This window comes from Chinchilla lanigera, unplaced genomic scaffold (assembly GCF_000276665.1).
Source record: "Chinchilla lanigera isolate Chin_1 unplaced genomic scaffold, ChiLan1.0 scaffold00081, whole genome shotgun sequence".
Taxonomy (NCBI): Eukaryota; Metazoa; Chordata; class Mammalia; order Rodentia; family Chinchillidae; genus Chinchilla; species Chinchilla lanigera.
The window spans coordinates 7,929,350-7,953,154 of NW_004955482.1; the positions used below are offsets into that span (position 1 = coordinate 7,929,350).

Sequence of the window (23,805 nt, forward strand, 5' to 3'; positions counted from 1 at the left end):
AGTATTACCCTCAGGGTTGTTATCGTCGGGGCTCATAAGATGCCAGCACACACAGAGCCTGGTGCAAACAAGTGCTCGCTCCTTCCTTCCTGCGGGTCTCCAGACTTCCCTCCTTTAGCGGTGGAGTGAGGTTTCTCAAAGGACAGTCAGAGATCTCACCCACTGTCTAATGAACCTTTCAAGCTGAATGCTGCCCCAAAAAAAAAAAAAAAACTAACTTTTTACCATGTTGTCCTCTGACCTCCTAGGCCAGCTGAACACTTCCAGGGTTACTGGGCCGCTGAAAGCTTTTTTTTTTTTTTTTTTTGGTCTTTTTGCGGCAGGGTCTCGCTATGCAGTTCAGGCCAGCCTTGAGCTCACTTTGTAGCCCAGGCTGGCCTCTAACTCGTGGTGATCCTCCTGCCTCAGCCTCCCAAATGGTGGGATTACAGGTGTGCGCCACTATGAAGCCATTTGTAAGCCTTTTTAGGTGACCCCCTGCACTGTCTTTGGTCGCATCACTTCCACTTCCACACGGCGCTGTCCGCTGGCTCAAGTCAGTGAGCGCTGGGTGAGACAGAGGCCTGTCTGCCAGGCACCTCACAACCCAAAAGGCATTGATCCCATGTTTTTACTGAGTCACTTTGATTTTAAAATTGGCCTTTCTTACTGCCCTCAAGGACAGATTTTCCAAAACCCTAAGAGGACCAGCCAGGCTGTGGCACAGCCACTAAAGTCAATGACAGCTGAGCATTAGGAGGGGCTCTGGAATGCTTTGCAAATACAGCTTTTGGCTCTTGAGCTGCTCCTCCAGCAGGCATTTATTGAGCACCTACTACGTGCACACTTCTGAGTGGGTGCTCTCCCGCAATTGATCGTTACTGACACAAAGTCCCCCCAGGGACAGAGCAGGGGAAACAGGAGACGGAAGAGGACTGAGGAGTACGGAGGAGTGCTGGGGCAGGAAGGAAGCAGGCGCTGATGCCAGGGCTGTCATAGGCCTAGGATGCAGTAGAAGAGACAGAGATGCTACCATCAGCCTTGAGCAGGGGAGACTGCACAAAACAGAGAGATCTGGACAGCCTGCAGAATGCCACGAAGAAGCCAGTGGCCTGAGAGAGAATAAGCACAGGACCCCCTGCACTATGAAGGGTGAAGAAGGCCTGGAGGAACCAGCTACAGGGAAGTGCCAGGGAAGAGAGACCAAGCAAGGGGCAACAGCAGGTGCAAAGGCCCTGAGGTGGCTGAGAGAGTCAGAGAGGCTATAACCCAGATAGCAGGAGGATGTGAGGGCAGAGAAGTGGGCAAAGCCAGACCACGATTCCCTCACTGACCATGGGGAAGACTTGGGATTTCAGCCTCAAGAGGGGCAGGAAAGCACCTCTCTGTCATGACAAGAGTTTTAGGCCATGCAGTGATGGAATCTGATTCATGTTTGTGAAGGCACAGCAAGGGGATGGGAGAGAGACTGTTGCACCAGTCCAAGCTATGATGGTCGCTCGGGGCAGTGGATATGACACAATATGAACACATGTGAGGGAATTTTGGTTAGAAGAAAAAGTTTCCCCTCCCCACCCCCCGGGACATTCAGAAAGGGGCCCAGATCAAAGGGCACAGCTCAGCAAATGACCACACCAAACAGACCCATGGAACCAGCCGCCCAACCACCCAGAAGTGTCCCTTGGACCCATTCCAGCCTGTGTCCCCGCAGACAGAACCACGACCCCCGTGTCCCTGCCTTATGTGAATGGGATCTAACAGTGTGTTTCCTTTTGCATCTAGCTTCTTGCTCAACATTACGTGGGTAAGATTTATCAATATTGCTTCTTGTTGTAGTTCATTCATGCCTGAGGCTGCGCTGTAGTATTCCGTGGGGTGAATACATCACAGGGTTATTTATCCATTCTATGTTAATGGGCATTTGGGCCGTTTCCAGTCGGTGCTATTATGAATGGTGCTTCTGTGAACATTCCAGACCAGCACTTCTCAAACTTTAATGTACACATGAATCATTCAGAGAGCTTGTTAAAGTACAGATCCCAACTCCAGAAGTCGGGGAGGGCTCTGAGCATTTGCATTTCTGGAAGGTTCTCAGGTGATTCTGGTGCTGCTCAACCACAGCTATACCTTGCAGAGTGAGGCTCTGTTTTGGTGGCCATGCGTCTCTGGGGTGTGTACCCAGCAGGGGACGTGCTGGGGCATAGAGAGAAGTATGTTCCTTTTAACAGACACCACTGGTGCCTCCTCCAGCACCATCGGAGGTTCTGGTTGCCGCATGTCCTCGCCAACACTTGGTACTGTGTGCCTTTCTCTGTGACCGTTCTGGTGGTTAGGCAGCTGCTTCTCGTGTGGCCTGAACTTGCCCTTCTCTGGTGGCAGTGAGGTTCAGCACCTTTGCCCGTCGGGTTCCTCATTGGTGAGCTACTGGTCCAGTCTCTTGCAGGCTTTGAAGTTTTCTGTCTCTTTCTTACTGAACTTTTAGGAGCTCTCAGTTCTGGACACAAGTCTTTTATCAGATAAACTGCATGTCCCTGCTCCTCCCACGCTTTGGCCTGTGCACTGTCATTTCACCTGTTCTTTGTAATTCAGCAGTCACTCTCAGGGCTGGGGAGGGCACAGCGATTCTCTTTGGCTGTCCTAACCAGCTTACGGGACGTGAACGGAAGGATCATTCTGTCGGCTTCTTACTCTGCCTGCCTCACACCTAACTGAGCTGCTTTGACGTTTTCCCACCTGCTGACGGCTTTGACTACCAGGTGAGTCTGTCTCTCCTGGGCATCTGGAGAGGTGCCTGGGATCGGTAGCAGATCAACAGACCCTTTGTGGCTTACAGACACGTGTTAGGAAGCGGTGGGTTCCAGCCCCGCAGCCCAGAGGGGTGATGGCAGGAGAGGCAGGTGGGGAGTCTGCCTCCCTGCACGTCTCCTGCGAGCCTGACGTAGTTCTCATCAGATTAAGAACCTTCACTGTTGTGTTCGCTGCTCCCGCAGGGCTGAGCGCCGGGGCTTTGAATCTGGTGCTGGGGGGGCCCTGCAATCCAGGCCTCTCCTCCCCCACACCTCCTCCTAGACGCTGTCTCTGACCTTTCACTTCTGGCTCAACAGGGCTCTGAGGGTCCCCAGAACCCCCGTAGCGCACCAGAGTGCCCACAGCTCACCAGGTCACAGACCTTGCACACCAGGGGTGTCCGCTGCCCCCATATCCCCAGAGGACACCACTTCCCGCCTGCACCCTTTGAGGACAAGCAGTGGAGGGGTGGAGTTGGACCCTCCAACGCTGGCCTGGGACCTGGGCAAGTGCTCACCTGCCGGCCTCAGTTTCCCCAGCCATAGTGCTGGTACTTAGAGCCGCTGGGGAGACGCGAAAGTAACGTGTAATGCACTTAGCATGTGCCGAATGTGCCTGGCCCAGAGTGATCATGTGATCGTGTGCAGCTCCCTGCTGTGATCCTTACTGTTTTGATTATGGCTGTCAGGGTGCCCAGCCCCCGGCCCACCGTCTCTCTCCCCTCACACCTGCCTAGATCCGTGTGCCTTCCTCACCTCGGCCGTTGGGCTTGCTATTCCTGTGGCCGAGAGTGTGCTCCCCACATTCTCTACCTGCCAGCATCCCCCCTTTTTCAGGGCCCCCTCCCAACCTCCCCAGTGGGGTAGGGTGCCTCCGCTTGCTGGGGTGGTGCACGGCTATACTTTGGGTTGTGGTGTGGAGAGCAGACAGGCTCTCGCAGTGCTGTTAAGAGAAGAAAGTGCTTTCTGGGTACTTACTCTGTGCCGGCTCTCTGGGGAGGGCTTCCCACTGAGAACCTCATTTGGTCCGCTCACATGGCCACTGGTGACAGATGCTCACGGCTACGGAGTGACTCACCCGCTGACCGCGCTTCCCCATCAGGACCCGGGAGGGGAATGCGGCGCCGCCCGCACTGTCTGTGAAACAGCAGGACCAACAGGCATTGGTTATGTCAGCAGCTCTGAGGGGGGGTCAGTCACCCTCCCAGGGTCCCCAAGTCCTTTGCCAGGATTCCGCAGGATCACGTTCACAGCACAGTGAGCTGTGACCCGCCCGCTTCCCTAGGAGACGCTCATGGATACCTGGTGGAATTTTCCAAAAGCTTCACGGGTGCAGGGTTGGCACCACTGAGGGCTTCTGGAGTGTGCGCTTGCGTCTTCTTGTGCTTCAAGAATTTCTCGGTTTTAACTTTGAATGCAGTAAACATGGATCACTCTAATCTACGGAGATAGTGCTCTTTGGGGACCCCACGCCTTCTAAGTGGGTAAAAGGGTCCCAAGACCCCAAAAAAGAAAAAATTGAGAGCTACCACAGCCAGTGAATAGAAAAGAAGGCAGGGCCAGCGTTGAGTTTGCACTGCGTGTAAGGGGTGGTAGTTTGGGCCGCGTCCTAAGGCCCTCAGGGGAGCGGAAGCTCCGGGATCCAGGAGAGGAGGTCCGGGACTACACTCCGTCCCCACGCCCCACAGAACTGCCCAGGAGCCTTTCACCCGCACAGGCAGACACAGCACAGCCAGCGGCCGGCTGTTGCAAGGTGTTTTCTACAGCGAAACAATTTGGAATAATTAGAACTTTACAAAATGTCTTTAAACACGCTGGTCATGGGCATAAGAAAACACTTGTGAAGTGTAATCAGTTATTAGCAGCTGATCAATTATCCCCATAGATAGCTGTTGAAGGGGGAGAGGAGGAGCAATAATAAGCCCCTTTATTAACTAATTTGAATATCTTTGGAGGACAAATTCCGGAATTTCTTTCTATTTTCTCATGCTATTGTAACGGCCGCACATCTGCTGGTAAAGAGATGGAAATGGTAATGAGCGCGTTCTGAGCACGGGCTCCCTTGTTTGGGATCCAGGGAGGAGGCCCCGGTGGCCGACCAGCCGCGCCTGGGGACCTCACGCTGGCTGCGGGGGCGGGTGGCTGCCTCCCGTTGAGGTGTCAAGGTCAGTCGAGAAGGTCGGGGCGCTGGTTCCAGCAGGCAGAGGGCAGAGGCGGGCAGCGCCCATCTGGGAAGTAGCAGCGACTCTCCTGAAGACCTGCCGGGGCCAGCTGGGCCTGGGGTGGCCCCAGGGGGCAGCCGACAGCCCGAGACACCTACATTCCGGATGCCTGTCAGCCTTGGGCTCCTCCCGAATCTCCCTGAGTGACAGGTTTAACCCAGCAGGAGGGATGAGTCTGGCCGTGTTAAGGGCTCTTGTCCCTAGAGATCTCTGATCCAAGAGGGTGGCATGGGCACGTCACCCTGGTGGCTGCCTCTTGCCATCCTCCTGTGGTTAAAGCGAGAACCTGACTCAGAGCCAGCTCTGCCACCTCAGCTGCGTGACGCTAGGCCAGCGATTTGACCTCTCAGTTCCTCAGTGTGCTCATCTGTAAAAGGGGGTTAAACCAGCACCCACTTCACGGGTTCTTGTAACACAGGTCCACACGCACTGTAAGCACGCCGCCAATGTGAGCGGTAGTCGTTGTTGTTATTCTTTCCACTCCATGTAATTAGCAGGCTAGACTGGAGTTTGCAAACTGGCAGGCCAGGGTCCAAATCCCCCAATAAATCTGTTTTGTTTGGCACAAACTGTATTGTTAGGTTTCTCTCTGAATTAGTTGCCAATGATTAAAATTTGGAGATTTTCACATTTTAAAAAAACCTGCATTTGCCAGACATGATTGGTGCAAGCCTGTAATCCCAGCACTGGGGAGGCTGAAGCAGGAGGATCACCACAAGTTCAAGGCCAGCCTGGCCTAAATGGTAAGTTCAAGGCCAGCCTGAACTATGTAGCAAGACCTTGGCTCAAAAAAAAACAAAAGAAAAAAGAAAAGAAAGCCCAGATTTGGGGCTTTTCTGGGAATCAGACATCCACGTACACACTGGGCCCACGGTCCCAGGTGGTATCTATGGGCCAGAGCTGAGCATGTGAACCCCTGTAATGGGGCAGTTGTCACCCTGGGCCTTCATCCCGTGGCATCACCTGCTGGGCTCCTGCAGTCTCTTTCCTCTAAGCCCCTTGAGCTCAGCAGGGGACAACTGGGCCTTGTTTTCCCGGATGTGCCCGGTGCTTGTCGCATAGTAGGTGCTTGAGCAAGTGTGCATTTCTCTTAGAGCTTCACATAATGGAGCAGGTCTGTTTTGTGAGGAACCTCAGCACCTCGATGGTCTGGCCTGAGAAAGGGTGGCAAACTCCAGCCCTGATGGTACCTGCTTGGGGTCCCCGGCTCCCCGGCTCTCCTCTCACCCGGTCCCCGTTAGCAGACTATCCTGTTTTCCACCCTCCATCTCTCCTTTGTGTAGTCCTCCCCTCTCCTCTCCAGGTGCTCCTGAGACCCACTCCAGTGGGTCCAATTGCCCACCCTGGGCCTGGTCTGAGCCCAAAGCCCCAGAGAAGGCTGCCTACAGCCCCAGGACCAGTGGGTCCCTGTTCAATTCATTCACACGCAGCCTTTTTTATATTTAGTTTGAAGGTGTTTTTTAAAAATCTGAAACTACCTTTAAAATCCCTCCTTTCCCCTCCCCTGACTGTTCCATTGCTTAAAAATGGCTTAACCAATTTGGGTTATTTTTAGAAAAATGCCTGGCATGTTGGCTGACAACCTATATTCTAAGTTTCAACCTGATAGGGAAAAGACAGAGTTTATAAACGTCTAGGGGGAAAAAGAAATACACAGAACACTGCTTTGGAATAGAAATCATCTGAAACTGACCAAGGAGTCCTGGCCACCAGGGTAACACTGGGCGCCAGCCGCCAGCTTGAGATTTCAGGGGCAGAGAGTGCAGTTCGCTCTCCTGAGCTCCTGCACGCGTGGCTGGGAGGGTGGGACAGGCGTCTGTGGCCCGACGGGCATAGCGCACAGGCACGGGTCTGAACCCCGCAGCCGCCACACTCTGTCCTGAGCTGGAGAAGCACTCCCTCTGCGCCCTCAGCTCTGCTGTCTGTAATACAGGGACGCGGGGGCAGGTGGGCGCCCCGTGACTTGTGCAGGACGGTGGCCCTTGTCCTGATGGCACAATGCACAGACGGGAACCCTGGAAACAAAACTCGGGCAAGCTCCGTGAATCGGAGGGGCTGCGGACACAGCTCGCCACCCCCCTGCTCTGATTCTGAACAGCTGTATAGAGGTATAACTTGCATACCATGAAGTTCACCAACGGTACACGGACGGTCCAGTGGTGTTGCGTGCATACATGGAGTTGTGTCACCATCCCCGCAATCTACTTTTAGACATGTCCACCGCCTTCTAAAAAGATCTCTCGTGCCAATTTACAGTCCCTTTTCATTCCACTCCCAGCCTCTGGCAACCACGAATCTCTGTTCTGCCTCGGTGGATTTGCCTTTCCTGGACATTTCATATAAACACGTACTGCAGCCTGTGGTCTTTTGTGCCAACTTCGGCGCTTAGCATCACACTTCCAAGGTCCGCCTGTGTGGTCAGGTGTCTGCACATTGTGTTCTTTTTATTGCTAGACAATATTCCGATGTACGGCTGGACACTTCATCCGTTCGTCAGCTGATGGACAGTTGAGTTGTTCCCGCTTTGGGGCCCTGTGAATAGAGCTGCTGTGAACGTTTCCTGTGCAGATGTTGGGGTGAGCATATGTTCTCAGTTCTCTCGGGCAGAGGCCTGGACTCGTGGGTCACAGGGCACAGTTAAGTTTAACTTCTGGACAGACTGCCAAACCGCTTGCGAAGTGACTGCATTTTGCATTCCCCCCGGCAGTGCCTGGGTGTGATAGTGTCTTCGTGGAAACGTGAGTGCGTTTTTGGTCCCTAATTTCACTGAGGATTTGGGCTGGGATTTCTAGGAGCAGTGAGAGCTGGAAGAGGGGAAAGGCATGGGTCAAAGCCACAGGTCCTTGGATGTCCTAAAATGGCACCATGCTGTGGAACTTTCATGATTATGTAAGCAGTGTGAATCTTAACTTCCAGTGTGGTAGCCACCAGCACCTGTGTTTACTGAGCACTTGAACCACATGGCATATGAGAGGAACTGAATTTGTGATTGTCTTTTACTTAAGCTCTTTTTTTAAGATAGGGTCTTACTATGTTGCCCAAATTGGCCGGGAGCTCTTAACTAAAGAGAGTTTCCTGCCTCAGCCTCTTGAGTAGCTGGGATTACAGGCACAGCCCCTGCACCCAGGCCATTAAAGTTCATTAAGATGTTCTAAATGTAAACAACCACAGGGGGTTTCTGGTCACCTTATTGGATGGTTCTGTTCTAGAAGTTTGAGGTCACTGCTCGTTAGATTCTACACCTTTGAGGATTGATTGATCAGAATTCCACTCTTGTGATCATAGACAGCTGGGGCAGGCGTGGGGCTCAGGGTCACGGAGCTGCGTGTGCCCAGGAGGATCCTGTCCAGGTGGCAGTCAGTGCTTGTGGGAGGAGAGGTTGTGAGTCAAGGGCGTCACAAGAAGGATGTGGATGGGCAGAACCCAGGTTCAGATCCTAGCCATCACTTACTGTGTCTGTGATGTGGAACAGGAAACCTGCCCCCTCTGAGCCTCAGTTTTCTCATCTGAAAAATGGAAGTCATAACACTCTCAAAGGACTGCTGTAAGACTCAGAGAATAATGACCACGATCCTGTAGCTCAAGTCGATTATGTGGGAGGAAATGGGAGTGACCCCCTTCCCTGCCCGCTGTGAGTGAGGGTCAGACCACCACCCCCTCAATAAAAGCACATGAACAGAGACAAGGGTCACACGTTTTACCTGAACATAGTTTTATGTGGCACAGGAGCCTTTAGACTGAAGACCCGAAGGACCAGGTGAACCGCCCACTTTCATGCCTGGATGCCAGGGGGCACGGACAGGCACGTAGACTGGGATTGGACTCAAGGGTCCGATGTGAAGCAGATAGTCTTGGGGACACCCAGCCAGCCATCTGTTCAGAGGCGTCCCACCTTCCTCCTGGGCCTGGGCCAGTGTCCTGTTTGGAGTGGGGTGGGCCTTATGACCTACATCAAACAAGTCACAGGTCAGCACATTTCTTTACAGCCAGTTTTTACAGGCCAGGGCAGAGCTAGAGCAATATTTTTAAGTTTTATGACCAGCTTTGGGGGAAAAAAAAAGGGTTCTGGTTTCCAAGACCCATATTAGGAAAAGAAATTCTAATTTCTGTGGCTCACTCAGAGGGCAGGAGATGAGAGACAGGAGGGCAGGAGAAGGGCAGAGCGGAGCCTTACTTCTGAGGCCTTCACATCAGGGTCACTCTCCTAGCACGAACCCCACAAGCCTATGTGGGAAAACATCAGCTTCTGCTACCTTTGTCTTTATTTTTGCTCCGCCTGGTCCCTGGGTTTGGATAAAGGCCAAGGAAACCCTGCATCCCACATCCTCTTCCTGGAAGCTAAGCTATTAGACTGTCAGCGCCACGGGGACCAGGGGCGTTGTCTGCAGCAGCCACTGCCCATCCCTAGCACCTGGAACAGTGCCTGGCCCAGAGAGGGGGCACTGCGCCCAGGGTTGTTGAATGAATGAGTGATGAATAATGTCACCAGCTTGTCAGTGAGCAGGACATAAGAGACATGGCTTCCCGGAGAGAACGACACTTTCCTTGAGAAGGCGCAGGCAGGGGCTTCTCTGAGACAGGGATGAGGCTGCAGCGTGGGCCACCCTGACCAGCTGCCACCCGCAGCACTGGTGGAGCCACAGCTGGGGTTTGCACGGTGAAAACCAGAGCCCCAAACATGCGTTGCGTCATATCCAAGTGATCGCCCCAGGCGCCCCAAAGTGCCAGAACGTGTTAACTTTGGGGGCTGCAGGGCCCCCTCCTCAGTCCTGTTGGGGGAACACCCTGGATCCATCTGTTCATCTAAATTCACCCCACTCTTTCTTTTTCTTTCTCCTCCCATTTTATTCTTGCTTTTTCCTTCCTACCTCTTTGGACACCAAAGTAAAATACTTCTATTTTTATAGAACTGTTATCTTCCTTTGATTTGTGAGACGTCTTGTAGTTATCAACAGCTTTTCATCTTTACTATTCTTATTCAAGATGCGAAAAATCCGGAAGGTGAACATTCATTCAAAAAACGCCTGTTGAGCTTTGTGCAGGCCTAGAAACTGGGGTGAACAAAGCAACTAATGGCCCAGGCCTCTGGGAATTTCTAGGCTTAGGGAGGAGGCAGGCAATTAAATATGTAAATAGATGATGGATGCTCTGTGGGAAACGACAAACTGGGTGTCTGCTTTAGCCTTAGGGGTGGGGTGCAAGAGTTCTGGGCAAGGGGAGAGAGAAAACTGCATGCGCAAAGGGCCTGGGGCAGGAAAGCAGCTGGCTCAGTGGAAGACCAGAAAGGACACTGTCAGTGTGACTGGGGTACACAGAGGAGAGAGGGGTCTCCATTAAGGCCAGAGCATGAGCAGGGGCTGGACCCTTGGGCCCCAGTGAAGAGTCTGATTTGATCCAAGACGGGGACAGATAAATTCAGGAGTGAGTTTCACGCCAGGGAGAGACGAGAACTGGCTCACATTTAAGCAGCTCACTCCGTCTGCCACGTGAGGGAGGGCACAGGGAGAGGAGGAGGCAGCCCTGGAAATAGCCTGGGCCAGGGAGTGCGGGGGGAGGGCTGGCAGCTTGGACAAAGGCGGAGAGGGGGTGGTGGTTATTTCTGGATAGTGAGAGGTATTTGGGAGAGTGGCTGGTTTCGTTTGGTGTTACTGTTGTCCTCACACTGCAGGTGGGGAGACCGAGGCTCCGAGAAATGACTCCCCCGGCTCAGAGCTGGCAAGTGCCATGGGGGAAATTCCACCCCAGGTCGGCAGGGCCACTGAGATCCCCCCGTCCTGCAGCATGGCGTCCAGCCAGGGTCTCTCCAGCTGAAAGGATGCCCACAAAGCATCATCCCCATTTGACAGATCAGGGCACCGAGGTGTAGGCATTAGGAGCTCGCAGCTGGAGCATCCAGGAGCAGTTGATCCCAGCCGTGCTCCTAAGCATTCAGCTGGAACCGCGCTGGCCTATGTCCATCGTTCAGCTGGAACTGTGTCCATGTCGGCTCCTTGGAAAGAAAATGGGGCAGTCAGTGGTGAGGAGGTCAGGACTGAGCCACAGCCCCGCCAGCCATCAGCCCAGTCTTCTCTCCGTCAGGGTAGCACAAGCCCAGTTCTGCTCAGACTCTGTGTGTGTCGGTGTCTGCAAGTACAGAAAGCTGCATGCGCAAAGAGCCTGGGGTAGGAAAGTCTCCCCATGAAACACGGTCTGTGGCTCAGTCCCCACATGTGCCCTTGGGTCCATATGTCAATATGTCTCTTTTCTTTCTTTTTCTTTCTCTTTCATAGCGCTAGAGATTGAGTCCAGGCCCTGGCTCGTGCTAGGCAAGTGCTCTATGACTGAGCCTGTGTGTTTTTATCTGTGGGTATGTATTTCAATGTGTACTTACGTCTTCTGCAGATATCTTTGTTTACATATAAACATTATTTCTGTGTGTATTTGTGTCTGTGTATATACATTAGTGTGTATGATTCTATGTGTATGTCACATGTATGTACCTGTGTGTGTAGCTACATATGCATTTATATGTATGTGTGAATCTGCAAGCCTGTATGTATTTATGCCTCTGTATGTCTCCGTATGTGAGTTGGATTTTTTTTTTTCCATACTAGGGCTTGAATTCGGGGCTTTCACACTGTGAAAGCCCTTTTTATTTTTTAAAGCAGGGTCTCACTAAGTTGCTAAATGGCCCCAATGGGGCTTGAACTTGTAGCCCTCCTGTATCAGCCTCCTAAGTGCTGGGTTTATAAGCATGTGCCCCCACACCCTGCTTGTATCTACCTTCTGCGTGTAGCTCCTGAGTGCCTCTGATTTTGTGCCTTCATACGTTGCCCACGTTCACACAGACCCGTTGTGGTTTGCTGTCATATCCTGGGTACTGCTGCCGTCTCCGGTTCCTGGTCTTCCCCGATGACGGGAGGACGGGTCAGGTGTATAATGGGGTAGGGTCGGGGGGAGTGCTTTGTTTTAAAAGAGAGCGCCGGAGGGCCAGAGCATTTGGAGAGAGGTCTGGTCTGTGTTGGTTTTTGGAAGTGGCTGTCTGTGACTGGGGGAGGCAGGGAGTTTGCCCCCTTGCGGTGATGGTCTTAGCCTTTGTTTACCACTTACTGGGTCAGAGCCTGCCCTGGACAGACACCCCGTCCATTGTTGATTCGATTGCACCAGTGTGTGACTCTGCGGCTCTGGTGGTTTCAGGTGACTAAAGTCAGCTGGGCGAGAGTCACGTGGTGTTAGGGATAAACATTTTAATAAAATAGAAGTAAGCCAGGCACCGTGGCCTCCCTTGTAGTCCCAGCAACTCAGGAGGCTGAGGCAGAATGATTGCAAGTGAGAGGCCAGCTTTGGCAACTCAGCGAGATCCTGTCTCAGAATAAATAAATAAATGAGAAGAGCCGGGGGCCTAACCCAGTGGTGTAACTGCCTGGTGTGTGCCCACGATCAAAAAGAGATTTTCCCCCTCTCCCTCCTGCCTTTATCCCTTTCCCTTTCTGTGTGTGTATTTATTTGTTTGGGGTTCTAGAGATTGAACCCAGGACCTCACACCTGAGAGGCGAGTACTCTACCGCTGAGCTGCACCCCCAGCCCTTGTCCGTTCCTTTCTGAAAGTGGCAAGACATGTATCCCAGAGAGCATTATGTGTATCCAAAATGTACCAATAAGGGGGCTGGGGATTTAGCTCAGCGGCACAGCGCCTGCCTAGTAAGTGTGAGGTTGTGAGTTCGATTCCAGGCACCGGAAAACAAAACAAAACAAAACAAAAAGTACCAATAAAATCAAATGGAAAAAAGAAAAAGAAAAATAGAAAACATAGAGTTTCTGTGAAATAGAAGAAAAAAAAAAAGAAATGTATCCCAGGGCCTTACACGGCTTGAAGGGAAGTGAGACCTTTGGTTGGTGGCCCAGGCACAGCCAGTTAGATACCTGCGGTTTCCTGAGGTCTTGGGAGGGGCTGGAGCCGGGGGTGCCGTCGTGGAGTCCGCTCCACTGACCCCACCGAGTCAGCTCTTTTCAGTGCAGGCTCCCGCCCGGCTTGTGGCTTGTCAGCGTGAGGGAGATGCCTTCCGGCCCCGGAAGGGACGGGCATGGCAGCGTGTGTGCGGGGTGCCTGTAGGGCGGCCCTGCGCGTGTCCCTGAGGGCCAGGCCACAGCAGGCCGGGAGGTCGTTCCATTTGACCTCTGCCGCTCTCCTCCTCATCAGCCCCACCACATACTCTTCTTTAAAAATGGTTCCTAGGGGTGAAGACTTTTTAAATAAAATAAGGCTGTTTCCACCTCCGTGCTTACCGAGCAGGCTCGGCGGGGCATGCGTTAACAGTAATGTGTCCCATTTGTTTAGGAAGGAATTGCATCTACAGATTTCTTCCGGTCCTTTCAGGAGGCCCTCGAGGCATCCTTGCCCTCATTTAACCAGTGACGGGGCAGTGGGAGGTCAGGCACCTGCCGAAGTCAACAGCGAATTGGGGAATGACGCCAAGCACCCCTGGTGTGGCCCCCTCCCGCCTGAGCCAGCACCCCTCCGTGGCAGGGCCTTCTCTCTCAGCCCTGCCCACTGCCTCAGCGGGCAGGGTGGCACTGACTCTGATCTGTCCCCTCCCTCTCTGCCTGCTGCCCCACCACCACCGCACACTTGCCAGGTGCCAGGTCCCAGAGACTGTATTTCTGCTCTCCCCAACTCCGGGCTCCGGCTCCGGCCTGCTGCCTGAGAGCAGGCGCTTCTGCTCCGCCCAGCAGTCCCTCTGGCTCTCGGTGGCTTTTTGCTTTTGTCCCATGACACTCTGACGCAAGCCCCCCGGCCCACCAGGTGCGCATCCAGGTGGCCAGCCGGGCCCCACACAGCCAGGTTCCCAGCCCCGCACCCGTGCCCGGGTGCCTCCTCCCCGTGCCTTCTGCAGGTGCCACCCACTTCCGCTGGAGGTAGCTCTGCCCTGCGGGGCTGCCCTGGGGACAGTCATCTGTGTGATGTCTGCGCCCCCACTCGGCTGCAAAAGGCCCCGGGAACCCTGTCTGACGTGAGTAGGTGCCCAGGGAGTGCTTCCTTCTCTGCCTGGATTGTGCGCCTGTTCCCTTCTTAGCCCCGTACACCGGCGAGCTTTGCTAGAGCTTCCTGAAGTTCCCACAGACCTTGTTAAAAGACAGGGTGCTGAGAGGAATGACCTGGAGGGCAGCGTGCTTGCAAGTAGCCCAAGCTGCCGAGGGGGTGCGACGCCTGCAGCAGGTTCAGAGCCCCACTTCGCTTGCTTCTGACCGTGAGCTCGGAGCAGCGTCGTGATCTCCGGAAGGCTGCTCATCGCCGCCAGCTAGGGCGTCGTCAAGAGCACAGACCCCCGCGGGGCCGAGGTGTGGAAAGTGCCACCCCGTAGTAAGCACTCGCTCCCGTAGCAGATGAGGAGCCACCACTGTGGCCCTAGCAGCTGCTTGGCACATAGTAGGTGCTCAGTAGACACTTGCTGAATGAACGAGTGAATGATGACTTTAGTATACCCATTTGACCCAGGAAGGCCGGGCCAGCACGCCCACCTGCACCAGATGTGCTGGCCCCAAGAGGGCGCTAGAGGGAGGCCTGACCACCCCCTGACTCTGTCGAGGAGGACTACTTTGTTTTCCTGGTGCCATGGGGTGATAAACTCTGAGAACTCCGGAATATAAAGCAGCAATCAAGGGCAGGAGGAAGTGATCAGATGCAGCTCCGGTTTTCAGGGCTTGCCACGAGGTAATTAGGCATTTGATTGGCAACCACGCTTAAGGACAGCACCCCCAGCGCCTGCCTGCCTGCGGCCGCGTGGGCTGCCTTCCTGCCCGCCGCCTGGGGAGCCGGCTGTTGGCCAGTCCATGTTTTGCTGGTCCGTTGTTCACCCCTTCACTCAGCAGGTATTGAGCACGTACGGGGCACTGGGTATGGAGGATACAGCAGCGACCTCAGGAACAAAGTCCTTCTCCTCATGCACCTGACGTTGTTGGGCCTGGGCAGCAGAAACAGCCATAAACAAATGGAGAAGTGACAACACAAGCGTGTCAAGCAGATGCTACAGAGCAGAGCAGGCAGGGAGAGGTCCGGGAGATAAAGAGGCACTTGCTGTTTTAAACAGGACAGTGGGAGAGGCCTCTTCCAGTGATGTAAGAGTGGAAACTGCATGGAAAGGCAAGGAAAAGACCCATGTGGAATTGTGAAAAAATTATATTTGGGGCTGAGGGAACTGCCAGTGCAAAGGCCCTGGGGCAGGAATGTGCTCAATGTCTTCAAAAGCCAGCTGGGACCCTGTGTGACCAGGGCAGACAAGAAGAGGGAGTAGAGGGCAGGAAGACCAGAGGTGACTCACACAGGGCCTTGACTCTGAACTGGAAGGTAGCCATGGAAGGTTTTGGAGCAGAGGAAGGGCGGGGTGTGGTTGGTTTGACAGGAACCCTGTGTCTATGGGATGGGAAAAAGACCATGAGAAGGTGAGGGCGGCAGCAGGGAGCCCAGAGAGGAGGTTGTCAGACACCTAAAGAGTGATGACAGAGACCTGGCCCAGGGTCATGTCAGTAGAGGAGATGAGAAATTGTTAGGTCAAGGGACAGAATTTGAGATTTGTGTCAGCCTAACACCCAGCGTAGGGCAGGACAGGGCAGGACAGGGTAGGTAGCTGTCCCCCAGTACCTCCAGGATCTCAGGGCTGGCAGCTGCCCTCTCACAAACCCCAGTCTTGGTCCCAAGGACCCAGAGGGCCAGGCACTTCCCAGACACCTCCCACGGCTCTGAGACCCTCAGGCCGCTGACCTCACCCTGAGGTACCCCAGAGGGAGGTGAGGCTGAGACCCCATTTATAGCGATGAGGCCACGGGGCCGCCTGTGAGCAGGCCCATGGGGGCCTGGCCTGCCTGCCCAGTGGCCTTGCTCGTGGCCTCCCTCAAGCTGAGAGCAAACTGCTGCCCAGATTTCTGGACGCCAGAGCTGCTCCTGGGAGGGCCTGAGAGGCTGTGGCTTCAAACGTCTTTGCTCTCTGTGACCAAAGGCTCTGAGCGGACAGGACCTGGGTCTGTCTTGTCACTGGCTACATTTTAAGCACCCAGAGGTTAGCTGTTGAGTAAATGAATGAGTCCATGGATGGGTGGATGCATGGACGGACAGGCAAACAGGCCAATGGACAGACTGACCAGACCCATCTATGCTCCTGGATCTTCAGGCCAGATGAGAGCTTGTCAAGGACAGACAATCCAGGGAATGCTACCCTTGCCCATATCTGAAGCAGGGCTCCAAAGAAACAACCCAGAGGATCCCAGCACTAAGGAAACTGAGGCAGGAGGGTCACTGTGAATTTGAGACCAGCCTGGGCTACATAGAGTTCAAGCCTAGCCTAAGCTATATCTTGAGACCCTGTCTGGAAAACCAAACAAACATACAACCCAGGAGAAATAGCCAGAAGAGTGGCTTTGGGCAAATGGCTTTGTGTCTGTGCAGGCGCCATGGCACCTGCAACGCAGGACAATTCATTCCCTCGACAGATGTTTCTGGAGACCCTGCCCACCCGCTAGCACTGCCGGGAGAGTTGGGTGGCTTTCTGTGTGCGGGTCAGCACGCTCCTAGTACAGGAGAGTGGGTATAGGGTGAACGCTGTCCTGCAGGTGTGCTGAGAAGTTGTCCGCAGCCTCAGCACACACCCGGGCCTCGGCTTGGGCTGCCTGAGTGTGCCCTGTCCATCACCCCCGCTGCTGGATTGCCGTGCAGCCGGCTTGGCCTGGAGTCCTTTCCACAGGCCCCGCCCCTTGCCCCAGCCTCAGATAATTGGCCCAATACATCTTGGCGGGGGAAATTTACATACGGGTGCAGGGAGTGATTGATGGCTCTGGTAACCCAGGCCGTCTCTCAGCTTGGCTCAGTTATCCATCTCGGCGGGCTGCAGAGCCATCCGTCTTGTCTGTCTCCTTGCTCGTGGCAGGCTAGCGTGTGCCCTCCATCCCAGGTCGTCCCCAGCTCCCTCCCAGAGCCACCCCTCTGCAGGCGACACTGCCAGCCCGCCCCACCACAGACGGATGAAGCCCCTTTGCTCTGAATGGCCCCAGAAACCTACCTCTTTGCAGTTAGCTGGGGATGCTGTTGGGAATGCCCTGAATTGCTCTGTGGGCCTGAAATGCAGGGTGGACATTTGACTGCTCCAAATGATGTCCCCACCTTGCCCCGCCCACAAGGCACATCTCATGCTCATTTATAGTAACCGTCATTCATTCCACAAATATTTCCAGATGCCCATTTTGCACCAGGTATCGGGCAAGGATCTGCAAATAAAGCTGTGAAACAGACAATGCCCCACCCTGGAGGGACTGACATCCCCCTGGACATGGTCCCTGGCATTTTCCTTGCTGGGCATGGTAGCTGCACTCAGCAGGCTGAGGCAGGAGGATCACTGCAAGTTAGAGGCCAGCCTGGGCTATATAGTGAGTTCAGGCCAGCCTGAACTATATATATGTGAGACTGTCTCAAAAACCAAAACTAAAACAAAACTTTACCTCCTTATGGACAATGTGTATCAGGCCAGTCATCATAATAGTTTTGTAGACACAAATTGTCATCCCCATTTTACAGATACAGAAAACTAAGGTCTTACTAACCTTTTATAGGGACAGAGAGCAGTGCTTTGTTTTTGTTGTACTTTTATTTTTAAGGCAGTGTGTATGGCACAGGGTACCTTAGTAACAAAATTCCTTTTCAAATGCACTTATTTAGGTTTAAGAAAGGGAGGATCATAGATAGGTTAAGAACAGTCAAGCTGTACCTATGATGCTAGAGTCAGATTAATGGTTACCTTGGGAGCCTGAGGCAGGAGGATCACCACAAGTTCAAGGCCATCCTGGGCTACACAGTAAGCTCAAGGCTGGGATGAGCTACATATCAAGACCCTGTCTCAAAATGATAATAATAATAATAATAATAATAATAGATACATTTAGGAGCACAAGGGAGCTTCTGAGGGGCTAGGGTATGTGTGTTCTATGTCTTGAGCTGGGCAGCAGTTGCGAGGATGTAAACACTCACTGAGCTTATCATTGAGCTTAAAGTTATGCCTGTCCCAACCAAGAAAACTCTAGGAGTCAATCTGAAGACAAATTAAGTGGGTAGCTATGTAGGCGAAATAGTAACATGGCAAAATTTATGCAGAGGAACAGGTGTGTAGGTTTGGGCCACCAGGCTCCTTGTGGCCTGTGTGTTCTTTTGTGTGTGTGTGTGTGTGTGTGTGTGTGTGTGTGTGTGTGTTTTCTCCGGTACCGGGAATCGAACTCACGACCTTGCACTTGCCAGGCAGGTGCTGTGCCGCTGAGCTAAATCCCCAGCCCCGTGGCCTGTGTGTTCTGAGGTCTGGAAGTGCGAGTCCTGAGATTGCCCCACATGCCCCTGGCAGACCCTTTGGAGCTGGAGCACTCGCTGGCAGTGGGCACCTCCAGCCAATAAGCTGTGGGGCTGCCAGTCCCAGCAAAGGAGCCCCTTCTTCCAAAGCCCTGCTTCCTGCTGCGCCTGGCCCGGGCAGGGCTCTATTCCAGCTCCCTTCCTCTCTGCACAGTGGCCCGAGCCTCAGCTGCTTCCATCATCTGCTTCAAGCTCATTAAAATTATTTCTTTTTAGTTGCAAATGGGCTGTTTATGATGATCATTATTTGAATGGTCTGCGCCTGGGCTCCGGGCTGTCTGTCTGCTGCTGATGGCCGGTTAATCAGATGAGTCTCCTCCCAGCTTGGGCCTGGCCCAAAGTCTGGGGCTGTGTTAATCACGGCTCCCCTAGGGCTGGGGGCGGGGGCCAAGCTGGGAGAGGCCCGGCTGCGGCGGGACTGTGGAAGGAGAGGCCCTGCTAGCTGGGTGCGTGGCGGCTTGCACACGTGTTTCTAGAACTCCACTTCAGACGAGGGCTGGTTTATGTCCATGACAGAATTTTTTTCTATTCCTTTGAAATAAATATAGTGCCATGAGCTTTTTATTTTAAGTGTGTTTATTTTAAAAGACCATTGTCAATTCCGTATTTGGCCCTGTTGCTTTGTTGATGTTCCAATATTCTTTTAGGGTGGAAAGGAGTAGTTTTTAATCTCTTCTTCGCTTGCTGTAAAACTTGGCAGTGCTCTGTGAGTCTGGTTTTTGCTTGTTTTTGTTTTCTTTTCTTTTCTTTTTGGTAAGATTTTTACTGACCCGTAAGGCTCAGAACTCTTAAAATTGCTGATCCAGTGAGGCATTCTTTGAGCTCTCAGTATATCTAACATAAGATTAATGTCAGCTCACATTTATTGAACTCTTGGTACTGTGCGTGATGCTTATACATTTATTATTACATCATTTGAAACAAGCTCCCCCAGCTAATAGGAAAGTGGAGCAGAAGACTGCTAAAGAGCAAGGCATTAAAAATTTGCCTTTATAATCCACGAAGCGGGATAAGCCATACCTCAATTATTAGAATTGACTGTAATTTATTGCCTAGGCCCTGTTTGAATCACCTTATAGATACATTAATGTGTCTGTTACATGAGATGATGAATATTAGAAACACAGGATAGTGCCTGGTGTATGTAAGCACTGGATAAATGCTAATTTTTGGGCTGTTATTATTACTGGTTTTAGGGGAGTTTACCATAGAAATATGGCAAGAATTTGGGGTTGAAGGATGAACATACATTTGGGCACAGTTGAGAATGTGGACATCAGTGACCTCATCTGCCCTTCAAGGCCCAAGCAGGAGGGCTAGGCTTATGGCCGGGCCGGGACTGGGGGCCGCTGATGTCTTCTGCCTTGCCTAGCTCTGCTCCCAGCAGCATGGGTGCAGCAGACATCCTACCTGTCAGGTTTGCATCCACCAGCAGCCTAGGAGGTGCGGGTGGAGGAGCCAGGCACGACAAGCAACACATCCGGCAGTTAGACTCACTTGCTCCGAAATTTCTTTTCAGAACCTGGGTTGGGTATTTTTAATGAGAGTTGAAGTCCAGCTCCCAGCACCTGTCCTGGTTGCTGTGATGCTGGTTAAGTGTGTCTCTGAGATAAGAAGCACAGTGTCAAACACGAGAGCCCCAAATCAAGTGATGTAAACCTAAGTTCCAGTTCTGTTTGTCCTGCAGCAATGTAAAAATCACATCTTTGTCTTCAAAAGAAATAAGAAAAACTTTGACAAGTGCTCTGCTACTACTCAGATTGACCATGGCCCTCCAGTTCCTTGTCTCCTGCCAAGTGAGATTCTGTCCACCTGACTGCACCAGCTGTTGGCTTTTGTCAACCTTTATCTAGCGCTACAAACACCCTCTCCCCAGTCTCTTGACGTTTCGGTTGTGGTCAGTTGTGGTCTGTTTATTGGAAACTACATTTAGTTTTAAGTGGTGATAGGAGAGAAGTCTCCCTTTTTTCTCATACCTTGTTCCTCAACTAGCTCAAAATTACAGGGGAATCTGGGGTTGGAAGTAGGTTTACCCCGTGCCCCTGTAAGAATTTATTTCAGCACCTTGGAGAGCACCCGCCGCCTTTCTGGGGGAACGTTTTCAGTTATTTTTGTACCTCTGCCTTTTCCAGCCTCATCCTATGATTCTCTCAAGAGGTTAGACATTTCTCTAGAAATAGAAATTATTTCCTGGATTACTCCAGAAGTCTCCAGAGGCCAGAGGCAGCGGTCCCAAGCTTGGGGTACCAGGCTTATGGTGGTAAGGTGAATTGCTTTTGAGCAGACTTAGCGACTCTCAGACATGATATAAGACAATTACCATGCATTTCGTCTCTTCGAGGGAAAAGGATTTGCAGTAGGTTAATAGTACTTTTATTTCATTATCTAATGGTAAAAGTGTTTCATTGTGTGTGCAAGATGAATGTGTATTAGCAATGACAAATGGGGTCTTTCAACACGGTGCCGGGCCTCATCATACATATGTTAGATTAAAGAGTTCACCCTGGAAATACACTCTGCATCTGCGTGTGTGTTTTTAATAAATCTGATTGAAGAAATTTATTGCACCACTGGACTTAGGAAATTATGGGGCTTGATTGCTGCAAATATAATCGGGTGATATATACAGAAATGCTCCTCGAGTTATGGTCCAGAAAAAAAGCCCATCTCGAGATGGTGCCAGAAAGCAGCAGACCACATAAACAGAGCATTTCTTGAATTATGCAAATGAAATCCATGACAACTCGTGGTGAATTGTACTCCCTCTGTGAAACTGCCACCGTGAAAGTGAAGAAAGCTTCAAGAAGGGCGACCAGATATACATGTACGACCAGCAGACATTGTCTGGGAAGAGTGTGCTGTTATAGATGCAGCGTCTCTCCTTCCTTCTCACTGTCTTTTTTCCCTTGCTGGTACATTGAGAAAAACCCCGGTCTGACGCCTTCATTGCACACACGCAGACAAGCGCCTTCCAATCCATTTCCTCCCGGTCTTGGAGTCTTCAATGAAATATTTCTTATACTCGAAGTGAACCTTAGATGATTTACCGTAGGGTACACAAAAGGTCAGTGTGCTTCTTATTGGCACCTTCATTTTTCCAAAATCTACTGAAATTAAAAAGCCATCTATATCTTAAGAGGCGTATTTATGAACCTTTAAGTGTAAGTAAGTCATAGTTGGAACAGTTCCCACCTCTGATATATGAAAGCTGTCGACAGCACTTTCTTACACTATAATATGCCCATACAATATGCCGCACTTTACTATTTTGACACGGTTTGGAGATGTTTTCTACAGTTACTGACAAGCTTATGCCATCACTCCTTTGGAAATTTAAGAGGTGGGGCGGGGGTGGGGAAGAGAGGGGGGAAGAAAACCAACAACTCCACCCAACTTTATGGGAGATTATTGAACTGGCCCAACTTCCAGCGAGCGAAAAAGCTGTCCTGAATTTTTTTTTTTCTGGTTTCATCCCCGGTTTTGTAAATTATTCCTTTGTGCCAGGAGTCAATATCTTTTCTAAGCTTTGTAAGTTACAAAAACTTGTTCGGTGTGCTATTTTGTGCAATGATTAAAAAGGAAAAAGAGGAAAAAATCTTTTTCCTCTCTCTCTCCCTCTCTCCCTCTCTCCCTCTCTCCCTCTCTCCCTCTCTCCCTCTCTCTCTCTCTCTTTCTCTTATTGTTCCAGAAGGAGCTTAATTCCGTCGCTTCTGAGCTGTCTGCACGGCAGGAGGAGAGTGAACATTCTCATAAACATTTAATTGAACTCCGCCGGGAATTTAAGAAAAATGTACCTGAGGTACAGTATATTTGCTGTTATAGAATTAACTCAGTAGGAATGCAGATTTTTCTCTGTTCAAACTATATTTTGAAAACTGTAGACATAAGTGACTAACAAGAAAAGAAGCTAATTAGCCACAAAGAGAAATTACGGTCCCCCGCCTTTCGGGGTCTCTCGGCATAGCGGTGCTCAGCAGTGCTGTCTGAAGTTAGGGCAAAGCGCTTCTCCATTAAAGTCATTGTTTTTGAGGACTCCAGGAGACATCCATTTGCCCTCCACGTCGGTATCGAAGTTGAATGCCTTGACAGCAAAACAGTTTGGCGCTAGCTCTTGATTTTATTTTGCTTTTTCATTGGCATTTGTGAGATGGCGGAGATGGATCCCACTGCCGTCCCCAAGCTCTCCCCACCACCTGTAAATGCACCGGTTCTCCCCCTGCACATCACCTCCCTGCTAGCTGCAGCTGCCAGCCTCGGCTCTCCGCTGCCGTGGGGTGGCCCCGAGAATGACCAGCCCCCAGCAGTGGAAGGACCCCCGAGAGGAACAGACTGGCACAGACTTGTTTCTGTTCTTGCCAGGGTGAATGTGCGAATTCTTCTCTTCCCTCTATCAGGCCCCCCTGTTGCTTCCCAAATTTAAAAAAATGATGAGCATAAACACAAATAGAAAAAATAAAGTCCTCTAACTCTGTTACACAGGCAGGGATATGACACACCAGCACTGTCACGGGAAGCAGACATGAGGCCAGGCCTAACCCATAGCCCCCTGTGTCTCCCTCCGAGCAGCAGAAGGCTAAGGCTGCAGCGCTCCGGTGCTCCGTCCTGACCTACTCAGGAGTGCTGGACCCTGGAGGAGGTGCGCAGAGTCTGCCATCAGGCGGAGACCTTGAGTCCGCCAGTGACACCCGGCCTGTCCGCACCCCAGGCTCCTGTTGCTCGCTTGTTGATGGAGGAGGGCCTAGCCAGGAATCAGGCCTCCCGCAAGTCAGCCCCAGTCCCTTTGCTATAAGATCCTTCTCACACCTTCATAGACATCTCTGGTTAAGGCAAGAGCAGGGCCTAGAATTTAGCTAGAAATTGTCTGTGGATCAAGTCTCGATGGAACTTAGGTTTGAGGACAGAGAGGTTGTGTGTGCAGGAGGCATGAACTCAGAGCTGAGGGTGTCTCCCGTGTCACAGCCTCAGAAAAGCCAAGTCAGGTCCTCGCTTTAATCCCGAATGCTGTAAGGCCCTGGGTGATGCTGGCGGACACCGCCTCCACTCCCCGCCCCTCTGCCTGAACAGCACGGCTTGGCCTTTAAGCCGAGTTTCCTCCCCGGAGTGAGAGCGACTCTGACCTGCCCAGCTCTGGCAAGCAGAGCTGAGTCACCTGCAGATCTTCAGAGCCTGCGCACCTTCTCCTTCTCAACCTCTCCCTCTGGTCCACTTAGACCCTCTGTCTGTCCTCTCTCCTCAGCACAGTGAACGCCCCTGCGCACCCCGGCCTCCGTCCTTGTGGAACCCCCAGGTGATGAGGGAAATCCAGGCCAGGCTTTAAGCCTCCGAGTTTGACTTACATAATTTTAATACTGCATAATTATGCAATTATGTAATTAGGAGGAATAAGTTTCCATTCCTGTTATAGTCACGGCTATAAAAATTCTCAGTTTTGGAATTTGTCTCACCCGGTGGGAGCGTT

General features: G+C 52.0%; 1 protein-coding gene across 1 annotated transcript in view; it reads left to right on the forward strand.

The window, feature by feature from the left end:
• Cux2 (cut-like homeobox 2) overlaps positions 1–23,805 on the forward strand; it is a gene marked incomplete in the record, with an annotated part of 262,326 nt that overhangs the window by 145,867 nt on the left and 92,654 nt on the right. The window contains 1 exon segment of the mRNA XM_013503646.1: positions 22,036–22,146. Coding sequence (XP_013359100.1) covers positions 22,036–22,146 — 111 coding nt within the window.